At 40.2% G+C, this 17078-nt stretch overlaps 1 protein-coding gene across 1 annotated transcript; it reads left to right on the top strand.

Annotated features, from left to right (window-relative positions):
• The first annotated feature begins 1289 nt into the window (after positions 1-1289).
• On the top strand, positions 1290-15098 carry LOC137914007 (protein phosphatase 1 regulatory subunit 3C-B-like). The gene is made up of 2 exons (XM_068757625.1): positions 1290-1447; positions 14117-15098. The coding sequence occupies exons 1-2, from the start codon at positions 1290-1292 to the stop codon at positions 15096-15098; spliced, it is 1140 nt and encodes a 379-aa protein (XP_068613726.1).
• The last annotated feature ends 1980 nt before the right edge of the window (positions 15099-17078 follow it).

Genomic DNA, 17078 nt, shown 5'->3' with positions numbered 1-17078 from the left:
GTCCACGTGGAGGCGGGCGCCTTTAGTGCCATTAAATCCTCCATTCATGCTGCCTGGTGTTTACCGCTGGTGGAATATCGCTCCAGATCTGAAATCCTGACTATCCTCAAAACCCCATTACAGACTTTAATCCCCAGCCCAGCCATGCACACTCTACACTCTTAGCTCAGGGAGCATTATGAGTGCCTGAGTAATTTAATTTCGTCTGAACCTACGCAAATATTCTTTGTGTGAAATATTTGTGAAGATAGATTAAGTCTTTAGTCTCCATTTGTGAGCCCTAAAATACAGGTGCCACCACTTCTTTTAATTGTTTTGTGGGATTTATGGAACAGCAGGGTGCTACATGCAACACAATTTATTATAAGCAAGAGTAATAGTTAGGGATGGGATGAGATCAAAATGCCCCAAGATTTTTCGTCCTTGCGTTAAACTATTGAGGTGTTCTCAAAAGCTTCACGGATGCTAGAAAATAAGTTATCACCACCTGCAACACATGCAAAAATTGATATCAGTTTTATAATTACATATCCCAGCAAGGATGAGTCAAAGGAGTAAATATGATGACAGAGCAAGAAGAAAAGCCAAACAAATGTTACAACTACCAGAAACAGGCTTTCGGATAAGAGGGGGCAGGAAATTCAGATACATCTTTTACAATTAGGAGACACTTGGCTCAATGTTCTGTTTTTGGTTGCTTCAGATATGTGAGGAAATCGAGATAAGGAGCCTTCAAAGATATTTCTCATCAGGAGAGATTTTTGTTACAGAGTGGAACAATGTTATGGTTTCAGGCGCTCAAGATATGAATGTAAAAAAATAAATATGTCTTATGACATATGCATCTGAAGCATTCTGACTAAGAGCTGAGGTTAAGGTTAAGGCTTTCTCTGTGCGATAGACCCGCAAGGGAAGAATGCTGTGCATGAGTACAGAACGTATGTAGACATAATGTTAGATATAAAGAAGAAGAAAAGAAAAAGAAAACATCTTCAAGTCCAAATAATTGAGGATAATTGAATTCATTAAAGAAGAGTTTTAAAATGCATGTTTATTGACAGAAATCCAATCTACAGATTACTCACACTCAAACACCTATCTAGAAAATAAATTTACACAAAACATAAATAAATTAGAGGAAAATAGTAAATAAACTATCTTGTGGGGGTGCTTCAGGAGTATGGGGTTTTTAAATTTAATTACCGGTATACCGGTCACCAGGAAGGAATTTGGAGTTGCTTCTCCACATTGAGAGGAGTCAGCTGAGGTGGCTGGGACATCTATTTCGGATGCCCCCTGGACACCCAGGTGTTCCGGGCATGTCCCGCCGGGAGGAGGCCTCAGTGAAGACCGAGGACAACCTAGAGAGGCGGTCTCTTGGTGGTTGCCCTGGGAACGCCTCGGGATCCTCCCGGGAGAGCTGGAGGAGGTGTCTGGGGACAGGGAAGTTTGGAAATCCCTTGGAAGTTCCTTGCAATATTTGTAACTAATTAGAGCCACACTGATTAATCAATTTGTCAGATATGCATATTTGTTTGGTGTCTACATCACTAATTGGTATGTTCACATGGTTACTCAATAAAATTGGGTGAAGAACTCTGGTTTCTCTATTAAAGTAAAACAACATAACTACTTATTTCCACCTAAATTGTGTTTTTTTTATATATATATATCTAAGTGACTCTTTTCACATAAAAGTAGACATTTAATTCAATGTTATTATAAAAATAGTGAGAAAATTAGTTAATGTAAGTATCATTAGTGGTGGAAATAGATACAAAATATCTATATTCAGGTCACAGTCTGTGGTGTGGCTCTCATCTGAGCAATGCAAAGCTCCCCATTTTCCTGCAGGAGCTTCCACTTATATGTGGGATCAACAGTTTCATGCAAGATTCACCTGTACCATAATGTAAAAGAAAATGTCAGATAGATCAAACTTTTAACTTTTTCTACAATGTTCCATTACTTTAATGTCTGACTTATTTGGCTGCTACATGATGGAATAGAAAAAGTACCCCAATAGGTCCCAAAGATATGCCCTAACTGGATACCAGGAAAGGAGCAAAATGAATAAATGTGCTCATTTAAAATTGAAGATGATATCATTCCACACACGCAGTCGAATGACCTTAGGAAGTTTGCAATTTTTTGAAGTGAATAGGTCATGGTCACCCTCCAAAAGAGAGAATCTTTCACAAAAAGGAAGAACTGTTAGCAGATGCCCGTGTCAGAGACCTGCTGGCAGATTGCCGGCATCGGATCCTTCCGGACCCCCTCTAAGGCCTCCTCGGGGGGCGTTTAATGGAACAACAGCTGTGCCAATGCTATTTCTCATTTAATTCACTTAGAGGCTGCCTTCTTATCACAGGCTCAGAGGAAAAAAAGAAGAAAAAAACCCATCAGGTCACCCTTCCAGCGCTTCCCCCTTTCTCTACAGCTCCCTAACGTGATTGTAAACTTCTAAAATTTAATTGTGGTTCCACAGAATTGCTCTGTGAATTTGATCGAAGCCCCCACTAGAAAGCAAATTCACCGGTTTCCTTGGAGCAAATGTCTGTTAGGCCAGCCCCCATCCCAGCACACAGCTGAAGGAACACGGAATGCTCTGCACACATAATCATGCACCAGCCCAAGAGGGCACACTAATATAATTAGGTACAAACCAATTATTCAAGCAATCAGTCTCAGTTTGATGATATGTCAACACTCCTTGTCGATCCTATTTCCCAAACTGTTCTTGAGCTGCATCACTAATTTTGTATTCATACACAGCATCCATAAACCTTGCTCTCTCCTCAATTTTAATCATCGTAGTCCCGGCAATCAAGAGCGAGGAAACTGTTGACAAGAGGTCAGAAGTCGACTTATGAAATATTACAAAAGTGTGAATTTAAATGAGACACTCTGCTAGTTATCCTCCCACAGTAAACATCCAAAACGGACTACTTAGCTGCATAATGCCTCCGTATGTGTGAGGAGGCAGAGCAATTTAAAAACAAGATAGAAATTTTGAGACATAAAAAAAAAAGATGTGGATAAGAACTTGGGATAAAGCTCTAGACTACAGGTAATGTCGTGGACTCTCTCTGTCAATCAGCAAAATGATTGTCGAAGTAGAGTGTAATGTCGTTTTATTTTTTTAGGTCTTTGTATCCCCAAAATATGCAAATTCCACTGAGAGAGCATCACATTGTTTGGTTTATTGGGCATGTCTGCAATCAATTTACATTTACAGCACATGCAAACGTTAAGATGAATTATCATCAGCTTTGAAAGTCAACAGTCTGTGTCACCGATGAGAAGCATTTGACTGAATTCTTCTTGTCCTTTTTATACAAGGTTGAGATCAGAGGTGAGCCATCAAGAAGCTGAGCCGTCATTCAATAACTATTCAGTGTTCAAGGACACATCAGGAGTGGGTAGAAACAAGGGAAGTGATTTTTGTTTTTGTTTTTTTAAACAGAAAGCAAGTGGTGCATTCTGGTATTTTTCATCCATGGTTACTGACATGATGTGTTGGGATCACTTGAATTTTAATGTATCATCAAGATTTAAAGTGGCCTTGATGGCATGATACTAAACTTTACTCCAGTTAGCGAACTGTTTCAAGCATTATGATGTGTGATGGCTATATGGATGATCTTTGTTCAAATCTCACCTGCGTTTGATTAGTCAATTTCTTTTCGTTTTTTAGTTAAGGTTTTGAGCAATGGCACCAAAATTAGCACCAAAAAAAAAAAGCCTGCTTTCAAAGCATCTATATTCTCCTTCTTGGTCCTCCTGATTAAAAGATCCAGGAGGTACGATCCAGAAATAAAGATGAGCACAAGATCAGACAAATGTTAGCTCGGTGGAGTTAGCGTGCTATCATTTTCAACATCTGTAACATTTTGACAAGATTGTTGGCTCCAGTTTGGTGCCATGCTACCTCAGCCTTTGAACAATAAGCCTTTCGACTTTAATTCAACAACTGACGGCTTGCCTGCATGCAGTCAGTGAGCCCACGTATTTGCATCCTGTCAAGTAACACCAGTCATCATTCTCTTTGAGCTGACAGGAGCAGATGATGACATGTTAGTGAAGGGACAGTTGTCGGGACTCAGAGCTAAATCAAAATGTATTTTAATGAACCTTTGCCATTAAGCGCTCAGTTGGGAGACGAGCAAATCGAGCCCCCTCCATGTCTTTCAAACCCTGACGTAACCTCCTTTGTCTCCGTCATTTGGTCCCTGGTGTCTGTAATTCCTGTTTGCATCATCAGAGCACTAACTTCAGGCTATCGAGGCTAAGAGGGCCCGTTAAGATTCATCAGGAGCAAAATGATCAGTGGATTGAAGAGTGTGAAAGCATCTCTGAGACCAATTACGGCACAGATTCAACATAAAATGTTCCCCGCTGTATTTTACGCATGATTCTTTGATCAAAAGCCGATCGATCATCAATGAGTAGCAGTGTGTCCACATAAGTAATAAAATCAATGACAGTTTATTGACAATTCTGCACAGTGATCACAGGTAAAATGACAGTTGCACATCAGCCACGGTGCATCACTCTGGGTAAGCCCCAATGTTGCCTACCAGCACATGCATTTACTTATAGACCTCCTTCAAATCACCTTCTAGCCCATACCCCCCCCCCCCCCCAAACCCTACCATTTCTCATTCCATTAAATCATGAATTATTCAAAACAAATTAAATTGATTTCATGATAGTTTAATCGCAAATCAAAACGGAACCTTGGACCCAATTCTTTCCCTCGGGGCAATTTCTGACAATCAAATATTCATGTGGGAATGAAATGTTAGCAGATCATTTCTGCTTCTAGCTGATTAGGCAGACACAATGAAATTTAGTTGGAGAAAAGAAACAGGCATGGAATTAACTTAAGCGATTATGATAAGGGGGGTGGGGGGGTTTTTTGATTCTGTGGTCAGGAAATGCCTGCAGGTCAGGGGTTTGCCCTTTGCTGGAAACACAGCATCAAGTACACACACACACACACACACACACATTTATATAGGCCTATGTGTTGTTGATTTTTCTGTTTTTTTCTTGTAACCTTTATCACTGATATGACTGACTTGACCCCATTAAAAACTAAAATTACACGTTATCCAATGCACTCTATTGATAATATGTCGGGTATTGACATTGGGCTGGCTGATCACATGAAGATGAGATTCAGCACAAACAAGAAAATAAGAGTTAAATGTGTGTTATATTAATACACAGAACTTTTAAAGCTTTGAAAATTTGAAAGTCCAACACACCATGGTATAAAAAAACCTACACTCACGTAAAACAATACATTCATTCAAGATGAGCGTACAGGCTCACATTTCCTAAAAACAAATAAACAAAAATAATACATATAAATGTCAGATGACATGACGATGAGGTCATTCCATCACCATCATGTGTGCACAACAGCCAGTTACATGCGCATGTTAATGTTTAGTAAAATAATTGTTTCCTTTCAGCAGCTAAATGTTGTTCGGCTTTCTTGTGCTATGCTAATATAATTCAGAAGCTTCTCACCCAACTTTTTGTTTTCCTTAAACTATGCAATTATGTCTTCAAATTGTGTACTATTATCCATGCCTCATAGATTGATTGGTAGAGACTGACTTGAACTTTAAAAAATAAACTGTAGTAGAATTTCTTCAACAAGAGCAATAACTGTTTTAAAGGGCTGGCAAGAACACAATGACAATTCTCTATTACCATCCAAAGAATGAACCACCTGTCCATTACCAAACAAAAGGAGTCTAAAAATTATTCAAATTTACCACTCAGATATGAGCCTTAGATTTCTAAAGTCCATTTGACTCTTAAAGTGCATCGTAATTGAATGAGTTTCTAAACCTCTGTAAGAGAAAATAAGAGAGTGATCGAGAAAAGAAAAAGGCCGAACGCCATCACAGAGGAGGAGGAGAGGGAGGAGGTTTGGTGCGCTCCCTGCCTGCTGTGCGGTTTATCAGGTTGTATGCTTCGAGGGGGGAGGGGGGGCAGCTCTGATCTATCAGCTGTATTAAATCTACGGTTTGCATTATTTCATTGGAACATGTTTGTGCTCTACATTTTATATGTCAATGCAACATTCTCGTCTCCATTTTTATTAGATTTTACACAATTGTGAGAGTATTAATATACTATGCATGCTAAACTATTACCATGAGAGAAATTATAAACAATTGTGTACAATATTTCTTCTTTAAATATATAATTTACATTTCTACTTTTTTTCTTTACAGCTTTCATAACTCCTCCGAGTTTATGCAGTGCTTAATTATCAGTGTTTGCGTTCCCTCAGACAAGGGCTCTGATGATGCAAGGCCTTTAAAAAAAAAAAGCCAAAATATACTACAAGCCATATAATGCCTATGGGATAGAGACATGGGAAATAAACTAGCCCAAATTGCCCTCTGCATGGTCAACACACTGCATCATGTAAGTGTGAAATGGGCTGAAATGAACAACACTTGAGAGTTTGCATTCCTCCTGGTGTGCTGCAGGTTTAGGAGCCTTTATTTACTTACAGCCATTCCACACGGGAACTTTCTTTCATGCGATAAATATTGCATGTGAATTCGGCATATGTGCTGTGTAGCAGCAGTGGAGTACCAATGTGTGTATTCTGATCTGCACAACATAATGTGCATAAAACAGAAATGTTTTCTGTTTACTCTTTCTTATGACAATGGACATTATTATTAATATTATGTTCAATGTCGAGTGGATGCTAATCACGGCAGACTAATGTCCGAAGTGCAGTAAGTGCCTCGCACAGGGCCTTGAACAGTTTTTGAAGTTCTCAACGACTAACATTATTTGCCGATACTATGTCCAAGGTTGCACAAGTGCTTGCGTTTGTGGAAAGCCTTTCACGAGGCTCTATCAGGTTGAAATAGCCAGAGCCACAAGCACACCTGTGGGCCCGCTGTGCTATTCATTATGAAGACAGCAGGGTCCAGGTTTCATTATGTTTACCGTAGGAACCTGATGATGTAGAATGACAGAGTGAGGTTCGGTCGTGTCGCTGTGCCCGGTGTTCCACTGCTCTCTGGTGGAAGAGTCTGAGACCTGCATGCAAGCAAATGCTGAAGTGGAGAAATCAGGAGGGCAGAGAGAGAGAGAGGTTATGTTTTGATGATCATTTTAATCAGAGCTGTCTAAGGAAAGTAACAGAGCAGATTTAAGAACAATTCTAAGGTACTGATATCTTGAGTACTTCTGCTTCATGCGACTTTATGCTTCCTTATTCACAAACTTTTAGAAGAGTCCTTTATTCTTTTCGTCTATTACGCTTAGGGAAGAAAATGGATGGATGGATGTGAGGCGTTGTCCCACGCCCCTAACCACATAACCTCTTCTCCCACCATGGTGATCTGGAAGAGAGGCCACACAAAGATGACTGAATGCAGCTACATAAATTAAATTGTGTTCAGGTGAGGATAGACTGTATGAAAAAACAAAACGAGACAAGACAAGGAAGTATCCATATGGAGCCATCCTGGACAACATCTGTGTGAGCCGAGGCAACGGAATCTGGATGACATGCCGGTGAGCGGAGAGGAACTATTAAATCTGAAACACGTCACATGTTAGCATCACAGTAATCATGATATAATTACTGTGTCTGCCGTCACGGGCTAAGTGCCCCATCAGTTTTCGTCAGATGATTTAAATCGTCATTGTCGTTATCTTTTCTTTTTTTCTTCTATTCTTGAGGGCAGCTGTCAGAGAATCCATCTGTCATCCCTCCACCTTTGTTCTTATAGGCCCGTAATATGTCAGTCATTGTGAATGTGACAACAGAGAAAACATTCTGGAAAAAAATATCCCATCTGCTATGAACGCCGCATGATCCAAACAACAACAGGGTTATATTTTTCAGTTAAAAACAAGATCTTCTGCAAACCAGTTTAGTTGAATACACGCTGATGATGAATCATCCTTTGTCATACAGTACTGTACACAATGCTCGAAGTTGTGTAAGGAGATGCTGATAATCAATTGCCTATTGTTGCAGATGAGGTCCATCTACCGCATGGCATGCGGCATAGAGATGATGAAACAGCTCGATTAGAAACTGCAGCTCCAGATTAAGCCCACAGCTTCCAGCCCCTGTTATTTCGCCCTGCTGCAACTTCTAGATTTAGACTTTGCTCTCCCAGCTGTTGCATATCCACCCTGAGGATCCCTGGCAAGAGCTGCAAGCTAAACCCTTAGATGCTCTTATCTCTGATGCACTCCTTCTTAAGCCTCGGACCGCAGCCCACAGGGGTAAATATGGCAGCAAGTGCAATCACGTGAAGCCAACTGCAAAATAGATTTAACATCCTAGATCTTGATTTCATTACTAGAAAAGAGCAAGCTGGTCAGGCGCTGTGGTCAGACGGCATTGCAGTTCTCACAGCTCTTTTACATGTCCCAGATATCCTATACATCTTAAAGCAATGTACTGAGGCCCACTAGTTCCTTTAGTCTGCTGAATGCAACCTGTCATACGCTGAATAAATCTGTCAGATTGTAATGATTCAACTGCCATGATCGTAGATTTAAGATCTTCTTCAATCCAGGGGCACATTAAAAAGAAAGAAGCAACAGTACACACTAATTATAGACTTTGTGTATATACTACTGTTTATACTATTGTGTTGTGATTTTCTAATTATTATCATTATCATTATATTGTTTCATCATTTAAACTTTGCATACCTTGGTATCTTTAAAATTAAAAGTGAATCGGAATTGATTTTTAACTGCTTCTGGAATCCACAAATGGACTTTTCAATGTTAAAATTGAAAGATTTTTATATATTAAAATGTACTAATATTATATATTATATTAGTATAAGTTTTTTGGTGAGTGAATTGAATGCATATTTTACAAGATAGGATTTTTGGAAAAAGCCTCCATTATAAATAAATGGACAAATCCGGATTGCGACAGTATCTCCAAATCCAGATTAAATTCAGTGGTAAAATAGAGGTCCTCACCCTACATTACTGTCAAATTCCCTAAACATTGCTCAATAATCAACCAATATATTGAGGAACAAATTCTGAAGCTCCATTGACTGCAATCTTAACAAAAATGTCAAAGTGATCATGAATCTCGATTATCACCAAAAACTCATCATCTGATCCTGGTAATAACATTTCCAATTCCAATTTCATCAAGATCCGTCTATAACTTTTTGCGTTATCTTGCTAACAGACACAGAGATGGAGAGGCTTTGATTACATAACCTCTGCCTTGGCGGCGGCAGTAAAAAGATTCCATAAAGATTTTCAGACTACTCAACATCCTTTAAATGCTGGCATTGAGTGTCTATTATAGCTTTTGAATAACTGAAAATGTATTCTTGTATTAATTAAAAACAGAATAATACAAAAGTCTGCACTTGGACACAATAAACCAGTCTCTGGGTGCATATATATAATCTTCAGAGACTCCCTCTTTACAGTGGAGAGAAGTGCCGCCTTCTCCTCCCACAGGAGGGTGCTCCTCCCCTATCCCTTCTGGCTGCATTGGGAGTCAGCACAAATGATAGGGTAGGGTACTATCTTCAGTCAACCAGGAGTCGTAATGGAGTTACAGTGTGCAATTTGCTGCTCGAGCCCTGTAAGCTTGCATCAGCTTCCTTCATCATTCTTCTTAAATGCTCAGTTCTAATCGTTCTGCCAGCAGAAATCCAGCGTCGGCTTTGAAGACATTATGTTTCACGCCCGAAAGAAATAAAGTTTGGACTTTGAAGATCCCATTATTGCAGCTATATTTCTTTTTTTTTTTTGTCCCAGAATTAAGTTGGGTCTTAAAAAATTGTCTAAGGCATTTTGAATTTCAAATTCAGACTTCAAAAAACTTTTAAGCTGCATATCAGACAAATTGGTTTCCAGCAGTTTATTTAAGAAGTTAGCGGCTAATTTAACCCACAAGAAAGGATGGCGAACAAACCGGGTTATTTTATCATTTCATTGCCTATCTGGCAAGTTAAGAATTCATATATGGAACGTGCGAGACACGCATGAGACATGCTTTAATGATGAAAACATGTTTAGAAGCCTGAATTTAACTTTAATAATCCATCTGTATTAACCATAAACAACACAGATCTTTAATTGTACTGATCATTTTATAGTGTGCGTGTGTCTGATATGTATATGCATGTCTGATATGTGTCTACATTATGTATTGCAGTTAAATTAATTGAAATGTTTTATTAATTATAGATTTTCTCTTTTTTTATCTCAAACTCTATTTCTTTTTATTGTTGAAATAATTTTGGTCTTAAAATCCCACAAGTTTAGCCCTTCTGCTTGCATCACAAAGTGTGTTTACATTGGTTCAGTGTGAGGGGGAAAGGTCACGTCAATGTCAAAGAAAGTGAGGAAATAAGCCTTCATCTGGAGCCGCATCCTTCATTCTACAACATTCTGTGGAAATGTATTTTCTGTGCAATTCTGCTGAAACAAATCAACAAAACTGAGACAGGTAAAAAAAGAAAGACACGAATCCCCCAGTGTTCGACAACTTTGCCGACATTTTGTGCGGCCAATTTCTTCTATATTTGCATACGTATCCATCCCAGCTTACTATGGGCAAGAGGCGGGGTACACCCCGAATGTGTCGCCAGTGCTAACCACTACTCCAGTTCACACACAAATACAATATGTAATGTGATGTAAATATTGCAATTATTTTAATATGTTCTATTGATGATTTTTTTTCATAACCCCCCCGACAAATAAACACATTCAAAAAACATTTGACCCCCAACAAATTTTAATAGTGGTGAGACACAAAGTAATTGATCTAATGGAATTATGTAACAGAGTCTAATCAGCTAAATGTTTGCTTGCCCATTCGTTGGCTTCGTAGAGCCAATAAGAGTAGAGCTAACTTAGATTTAATACTTGTTGCTGTTGCATAAGCAACTGTTCACATTTATGCTCGAATGGAAGGATAGTGTCATCTTCATTCCTTGAAAATGTGTTCATCACACACAAATCAGCACGAAGCCGAGAACAAAATAAAACAGCTCTCATCCCTCTGCTGAAGACGTTTACCACCCACACAAGTCTGATTGTCCTCCCTGCACTTGCGCCGCCCTCCACATCATGCTGCGGTGAAAGGATTATGCCATTTTCCAGTCAAGCTTAACCTTGCAATATTACCCATAGTTACGAAACCTTTCTGGATGCACCATATAACTTCATATACAGTCCTGTACACAATAATATTAAAGCGAGTACGTACAAATACATGACTGAATGGCCGTACTCAAAGCAACATTATCTGATGATGATGAATATATTTATTAGATAGAATGTTAGAGCAGTACAAGTACAGTCTGACAATAATATCTATTACAGTACAAATACAGTCAAACATCCTGTCTAAGAGTTGCATTTGTAAAAAGCCCTTGTGGTCTTGTTTCCGTTGAAAGTCCTTCGTACATAATTCAATACACCATTGATGCAAAATAACAATAAATTAAAAAGACACATAATATGTACAATGTAGGTGGACAAAAAAGGGGGGGGATTGATCTGGAGAGAGTCGACTATCTCCATTTCTGGCCTTCTGATAGGTGAATTTTCAGGGCTCTAAGCAAAGACCTTTGAACACTGTTAACATCTTTTAAGGCATGCAAATAGGATCCTAATGTGTTTAGTCACAAGTATAGGCCGCTAACCTCAGACAGCTCCCTGTTGTATTAGAACAAACGGCTCAGCTTACACACACTCACAATGTGTTATCCACACATTAGCAGCAATTATAGGAGGTGTTATTATGAACCAAGGAGCTTGTGCCGCTGTGAAATTACAGAACCACTGGTCAAAGACTCTTTAAATCCTCTCAATCTCATATTAATGACACACATTAGCAGGAGGGATAGAGACAGGCAGACAGACTGCTGATGCCGAGACAAAACGTTTCATTAATGATGACGCTCTATGAGTCAATATGAACTCAATGAACACCTGTGAAATGATAAAATGCACCGTGACTCCTGGCGCCGCTTTTTCAGCACTTTTTCACAGATTAAATTCATGATCTGTGAATGTTTCAGAGTTTGACTGTTAATATTTGTCTTTTTACATTTCCAGCATGTTTTATTTGTGGAGTAAATAAGTGTTCACACCAGCAAAGAGTATAAGACAATAGGAGTGTTCAAACACACGCACAGAAAACATACTTTCAACATTCAGGTATTTGATTCGCATCCTAACCCTGACATCATCGGGAGCTGCCTGGAATGCTTCCACCGCCATAAATGGAAAACAGGCAGTTACGTCTGGAGAACAGAGTGGCGTTAGAACAGGCAGGAAAGACTGTGTCAAACGTCCTCGTGTTTGTGTGTGTGTGTGTGTGTGTGACCTCACCTTAATGGAATATGTCTGCTTAGGACACGCCCAAACTGTCAGCATACCTACAGTGTGTGTAACAGGTATGGCCTTCGTGTCTCTCCACGCAGCTATCGCTGACCTGCTGATTCAGCATATTCATAATATACACAGTTTGTTGTTGGGATATAGCAGTTCAATTGTTTGTTTGTTCATTTCTTTGTTGTTTCATTCAATCTGCTCCTATTGAAAAAATGTAACAAATGACGCTATTCCTGTTTAGCCAGAGAAGGACATGCAATAGAGGGACCGTGATTCTGTTTGCATGAATCACAAACCTTGTAAAACTAGAATGCTGATTGATTGTTGGAACACCTTTTCCAACGTGTGTAAGCAACCGTAAGCAGAGCCAGAAAATGATCTATCAGTTGGCCGCAGAACTTTAGCCAACTTTTTAACATGCGGGTGTGTTTTTAATAACCGCCCAGGGCAGTGCTATGAAAATCCCCAGTAAGCCAGTAATGGAATATGTCTGCTTAAAGGAGACATGAAATTAGTTCCAACTGATACAACATATTGAAATATGCATTTATCACAGCAAAGAACTTATTAGCGTTCCTGCGTAATTTCCATATTAATTTTTAGGTATTTTTATTATTATTAAAAATACAGTTTTGGACTACTAATTGCTATAAAGAGAGGTGGACAACTTAACAGTCATTGTAATAGTTTGTAAAATTCCAGAAGAAAATGCTTAACAATAAGAAATTAAAAAACAACCAGAAAAACACGAGGAGAGCGCAGAACTCCGCCAAGCAGCTCATTCCCCTCCCAATTGGATTTACACCGTCGACATGGTGATCTGGATCATCATCAAAAGGTTCTAAATTGTTATTGGTATCTTTAAACACGAACCATGAAAAGTGAATCAGAGGTTATGTGTATTTTTTACTTGTTTTTAATCTGTAAATGGGATTTTAAATGTAACATTCCTAATTTAATTCTGGATCAAACGCTGTCAAAGACATAACCTCCTTGGTGGAGGTAATGAAAAAACCGCTCTAGGTTATTTGTCATTTAGGTGTGAAGGAATATATTTGACTATATTGACCTACACTGTTCTTGTTTTAATTAACAAAAAAAAATACAACAGCAACACACAAACACATTCTCTTATTTTAAGTATTTTCTTACCTTAACTATATAACTGTAAATAAAACATTACATAGTTTCGTGTAAAGGCTCCCATAGTGGGCAGGACTTTCCCATCACTGACTTGAACTCCACCCACATGTAAGTGTGATGCCACAGAAGTTTCCAGCCCCATTAATAAACTCACTGCCTTGGCTCCACAGAGAGCAGAGATGCTGCAGATCCACAGTAGTCTCTGTTTCCCAGGCACGCGTTTGAGGAAACACATTGTACTGTGCAGTCTGTGAGTATCTTCCTATCCAAAGATACCTTACCTTTATACTAATGCTGTTTACATCTATGGGAAAAAAATAATTTGATGATTAAATCAGATTTTCTTTTGCCGATTGATAAGACTTTGCTGCAACCATTGGACAAAGACAACAGATAAGCAACGCAACATTTAAAGTCTACATATGAATTGCACAAGGTAAGCTGCTGCCTGCGTTCATGTATTCTGTCCCATACGTACTTGCTGTTCCATATCAATTACAATCATACCGGAACATACATGTCTCATCACGATTTAGATCATTTTATCACCACCATGTCCTCCTTCTCTCAGAGTCCTCAACGCCTTCGGCAGTCCCCACCAGCCAGCTGGAATGCCGGTCAATCTTGCCATGTGTCTGAATATCAATCAACTGCTGTCCATGTCACCACTGAAACCCACAAAGCCACACTGCCAGCCAGCTGATGGTCCAACAAGGGCCAGCCTTCCCTCTCCACATTGTAGCTCGTCTTCCCTCTACCCACTGCCGTCATCGCTGCGCTCCCCTTTGCCACGAGTGCGCCGGAGCTGCTTCCGCAAGGACGGCACGAGTCAGAACAAGAAGCATGTGGTATTCGCAGATGCCAAAGGATTGGCTCTCACTGCTGTGCATCTGTTTATCCCCGAGTCCACTTCCTCCCCAGCTAAGCTGCATTCACAACAGTCAAACGCACAGCGACGCCACAAGCTGAAGTTGGGTTTCCCTCAGCCAGCACTTGACTTTAAAGCCTTCTTTGCCCGTCTGAGAGAAACCAATGTGCTGCTGCAGAGCTGCAGTGTTTCAGAGAACACCTTGATTGCAAAAGTCTGTGTCTCCCATGTCAGTATTGAAAAGGACGTACATGCTCGCGTGACCTACAACTCTTGGCGGAGCCATCATGACATTCCCTGCACCTTCCTGCAGCATGTGCCCTATGGCGGTTCAGACATTGATGTTTTTGCTTTTGGCTTAATCTTACCAAAGGACTTGGATCCAAAGGAAGGAATTGAGTTTTGTCTGTGCTTCAGGCCTGGACCTGGTGAAATGCCACGTTGGGATGACAACAGGGGGCAGAATTACAGACTGTGCATGGAAGGAGCTGGAATGAATGCTGGTGAAGGCACTTCTAAGCATTATCATCCCAAACCATCATACCTTCAGCCACCATCGTGGACTCATCCTACATTTCAGAACTCCACTAAGCTTCAGTATCTGCAGAGGACTTTACCAATGAAAGTCAGAGCAGAGTGGAACAGTCGTGGATTTAGCCTCAACAGAACTGGAAAATGTCAATAACGTGAATCTAATTTATTTAATATATTAGAGAGTGCCCCTTGGGATGTATGCACTTTCTGAATTCTCCAGCACCTGAGCACAACCCTGATTTAATGTGAATAATGCATTACACATTAATGTTCCCATTAAATCTATTTTTTTTAAATAAGCTATTCCTTTGCTTTTTTTCTCTCTGCGGAAGGTAAATTATTTAACCGACGCACATTTTCAAATGCCTCCTAAATTTGACTCCACTATAATGTGTATACTTGTGTAGTGTAGCATGACATGAGACACTGGGGGGGGTCAGCACTTTGATTTGAGAGAAAACATGTGCATCACTACTCAAAGAGATACTTTTATTCCAAATACATATTGATTTTGAGCTACTAACCATTTTTTTTAACAGAGATATGAGATGGAATGAATAGCCTCCACCCACAATGTTCTGTCAGAGCAGACTTGATCCACCCTGGCGCCGGCTCAGTTTCCCATGCATGTCATGCATACCAGACAGAGTAAGTCAACTCGGTGAAACTTCTTCAGGGCGAACTGGCACACATAGCTATCAAGGGAGAGCCTGCAAACGTAGGCCTGCCTGGCCAGCCCAACACGACAGTACTACCAGTATATATCTGCAATACTATCTAATGATATGAACTGTGTGTCATCTAGTTTTATTCACCCAATACTACTCTTACTACAGCACTTTCGGCTTGTCCCGTGAGGGATCGCCACAGCAACTCAACCGTCTCCACTCCACCCTGTCCTTTGCATCGTCCTCCCCAACACCAGCCACTCTCATGTCCTCCCTCACTACGTCCATGTATCTTCTCCTGGGTCGACCTCTAGCCCTGTTCCCTGGCAGTTCCATCCTCAGCATCCTTCTGCCGATATAGTCCCTGTCTCTTCTCTGGACATGTCCAAACCATCTAAGTCTGGTCTCTCTGACCTTGTCCCCAAAGCCTCTACCCTTCACTGTCCCTCTTATTGTCTTATTTCTAATCCTGTCCAACCTGGTCGCTCCCAAGGAGAACCTCAGCAGCTTCATCTCCTCCACTTCTAGCTCCGCCTCCTGTCTTTTCCTCAGAGCCACTGTCTCCAAGCCGTCCATCATGGCTGGCCTCACCACTGTCTTGAAGACCTTTCTCTTCATCCTTGCTGACACTCTCCTACCATATAGCACACCTGAAACTTTCCTCCACCCGTTGGCTGCGCACGATACCACCCACCCTCATCCAAAACAAATGATAATTTCTTGTTCAGAGACCCACATGAATGCTTAACTCCACCTCTGCTGATCCTGTACGTTACATCACATTTTAAATGATGTGAAAAAGACTTTCTAGATTATATTTTGTTTAAACCACAAGGATTTGTCAGATCGGTGCTTTTCCGTTCAGCCAGAAGGAGGGAAAAACTCCCAGAAAGCATCACATTTTCACAGTGCCTGGAACTATTTGAATATGACCTAGATGCTAAATAGATGCCTAAAGTCAGCTTGGACAAGCACCAGCCCCCCGCCACCACCCAATGGATAACAGAGAGATGAATGAATCAATTCATCTTCTCAGTGTTGCAGGACATTTAAATTACCAATAAATTTAAGTTGCTGTGCCTTTTAAATAAATGACAGAAGAGATCTCTCCTGGCGCTTTGTGATTTCTCTAGGCAATGTAATTCATGTTTGGTCATTATGAAACTATTTTATCCACTTGCTTCCAGTCTGCTATTAATAAGAAGGATCGTTCTCATAACTTGGTCCTGTCATCAGCAGCACTTACAAGCCACAGATGAATCTTTTATTCGTGCTTTATAGGTGCTCGTATCAGTGTATATTTCTTTTTACGTGCATGCATTCTCAACCTTCTGGTTGTTGATTGATTTGCAATATGGCATCGATCTCAATCAAAAAGGTGCATTGGTGGGGGGGGGGGGGGGTCTGTGAAAAAATCCAGGCACGCTCCACTTTAGATCCAACTAAATGTTCATGTCATGAAG

Source organism: Brachionichthys hirsutus, unplaced genomic scaffold (assembly GCF_040956055.1).
Source record: "Brachionichthys hirsutus isolate HB-005 unplaced genomic scaffold, CSIRO-AGI_Bhir_v1 contig_647, whole genome shotgun sequence".
NCBI lineage: Eukaryota > Metazoa > Chordata > Actinopteri > Lophiiformes > Brachionichthyidae > Brachionichthys > Brachionichthys hirsutus.
The sequence above is the reverse complement of the archived record's forward strand: the minus strand, read 5'-3'. Positions and strand labels throughout refer to the sequence as shown.

Coding starts and splice junctions, on each gene's coding strand:
- LOC137914007 (XM_068757625.1), top strand. CDS start 1,290: ATGCCCCCTGGACACCCAGGTGTTCCGGGCATGTCCCGCCGGGAGGAG. Junction 1,448..14,116: donor AGGTGTCTGGGGACAGGGAA/GTTTGGAAATCC, acceptor TCCTTCTCTCAG/AGTCCTCAACGCCTTCGGCA.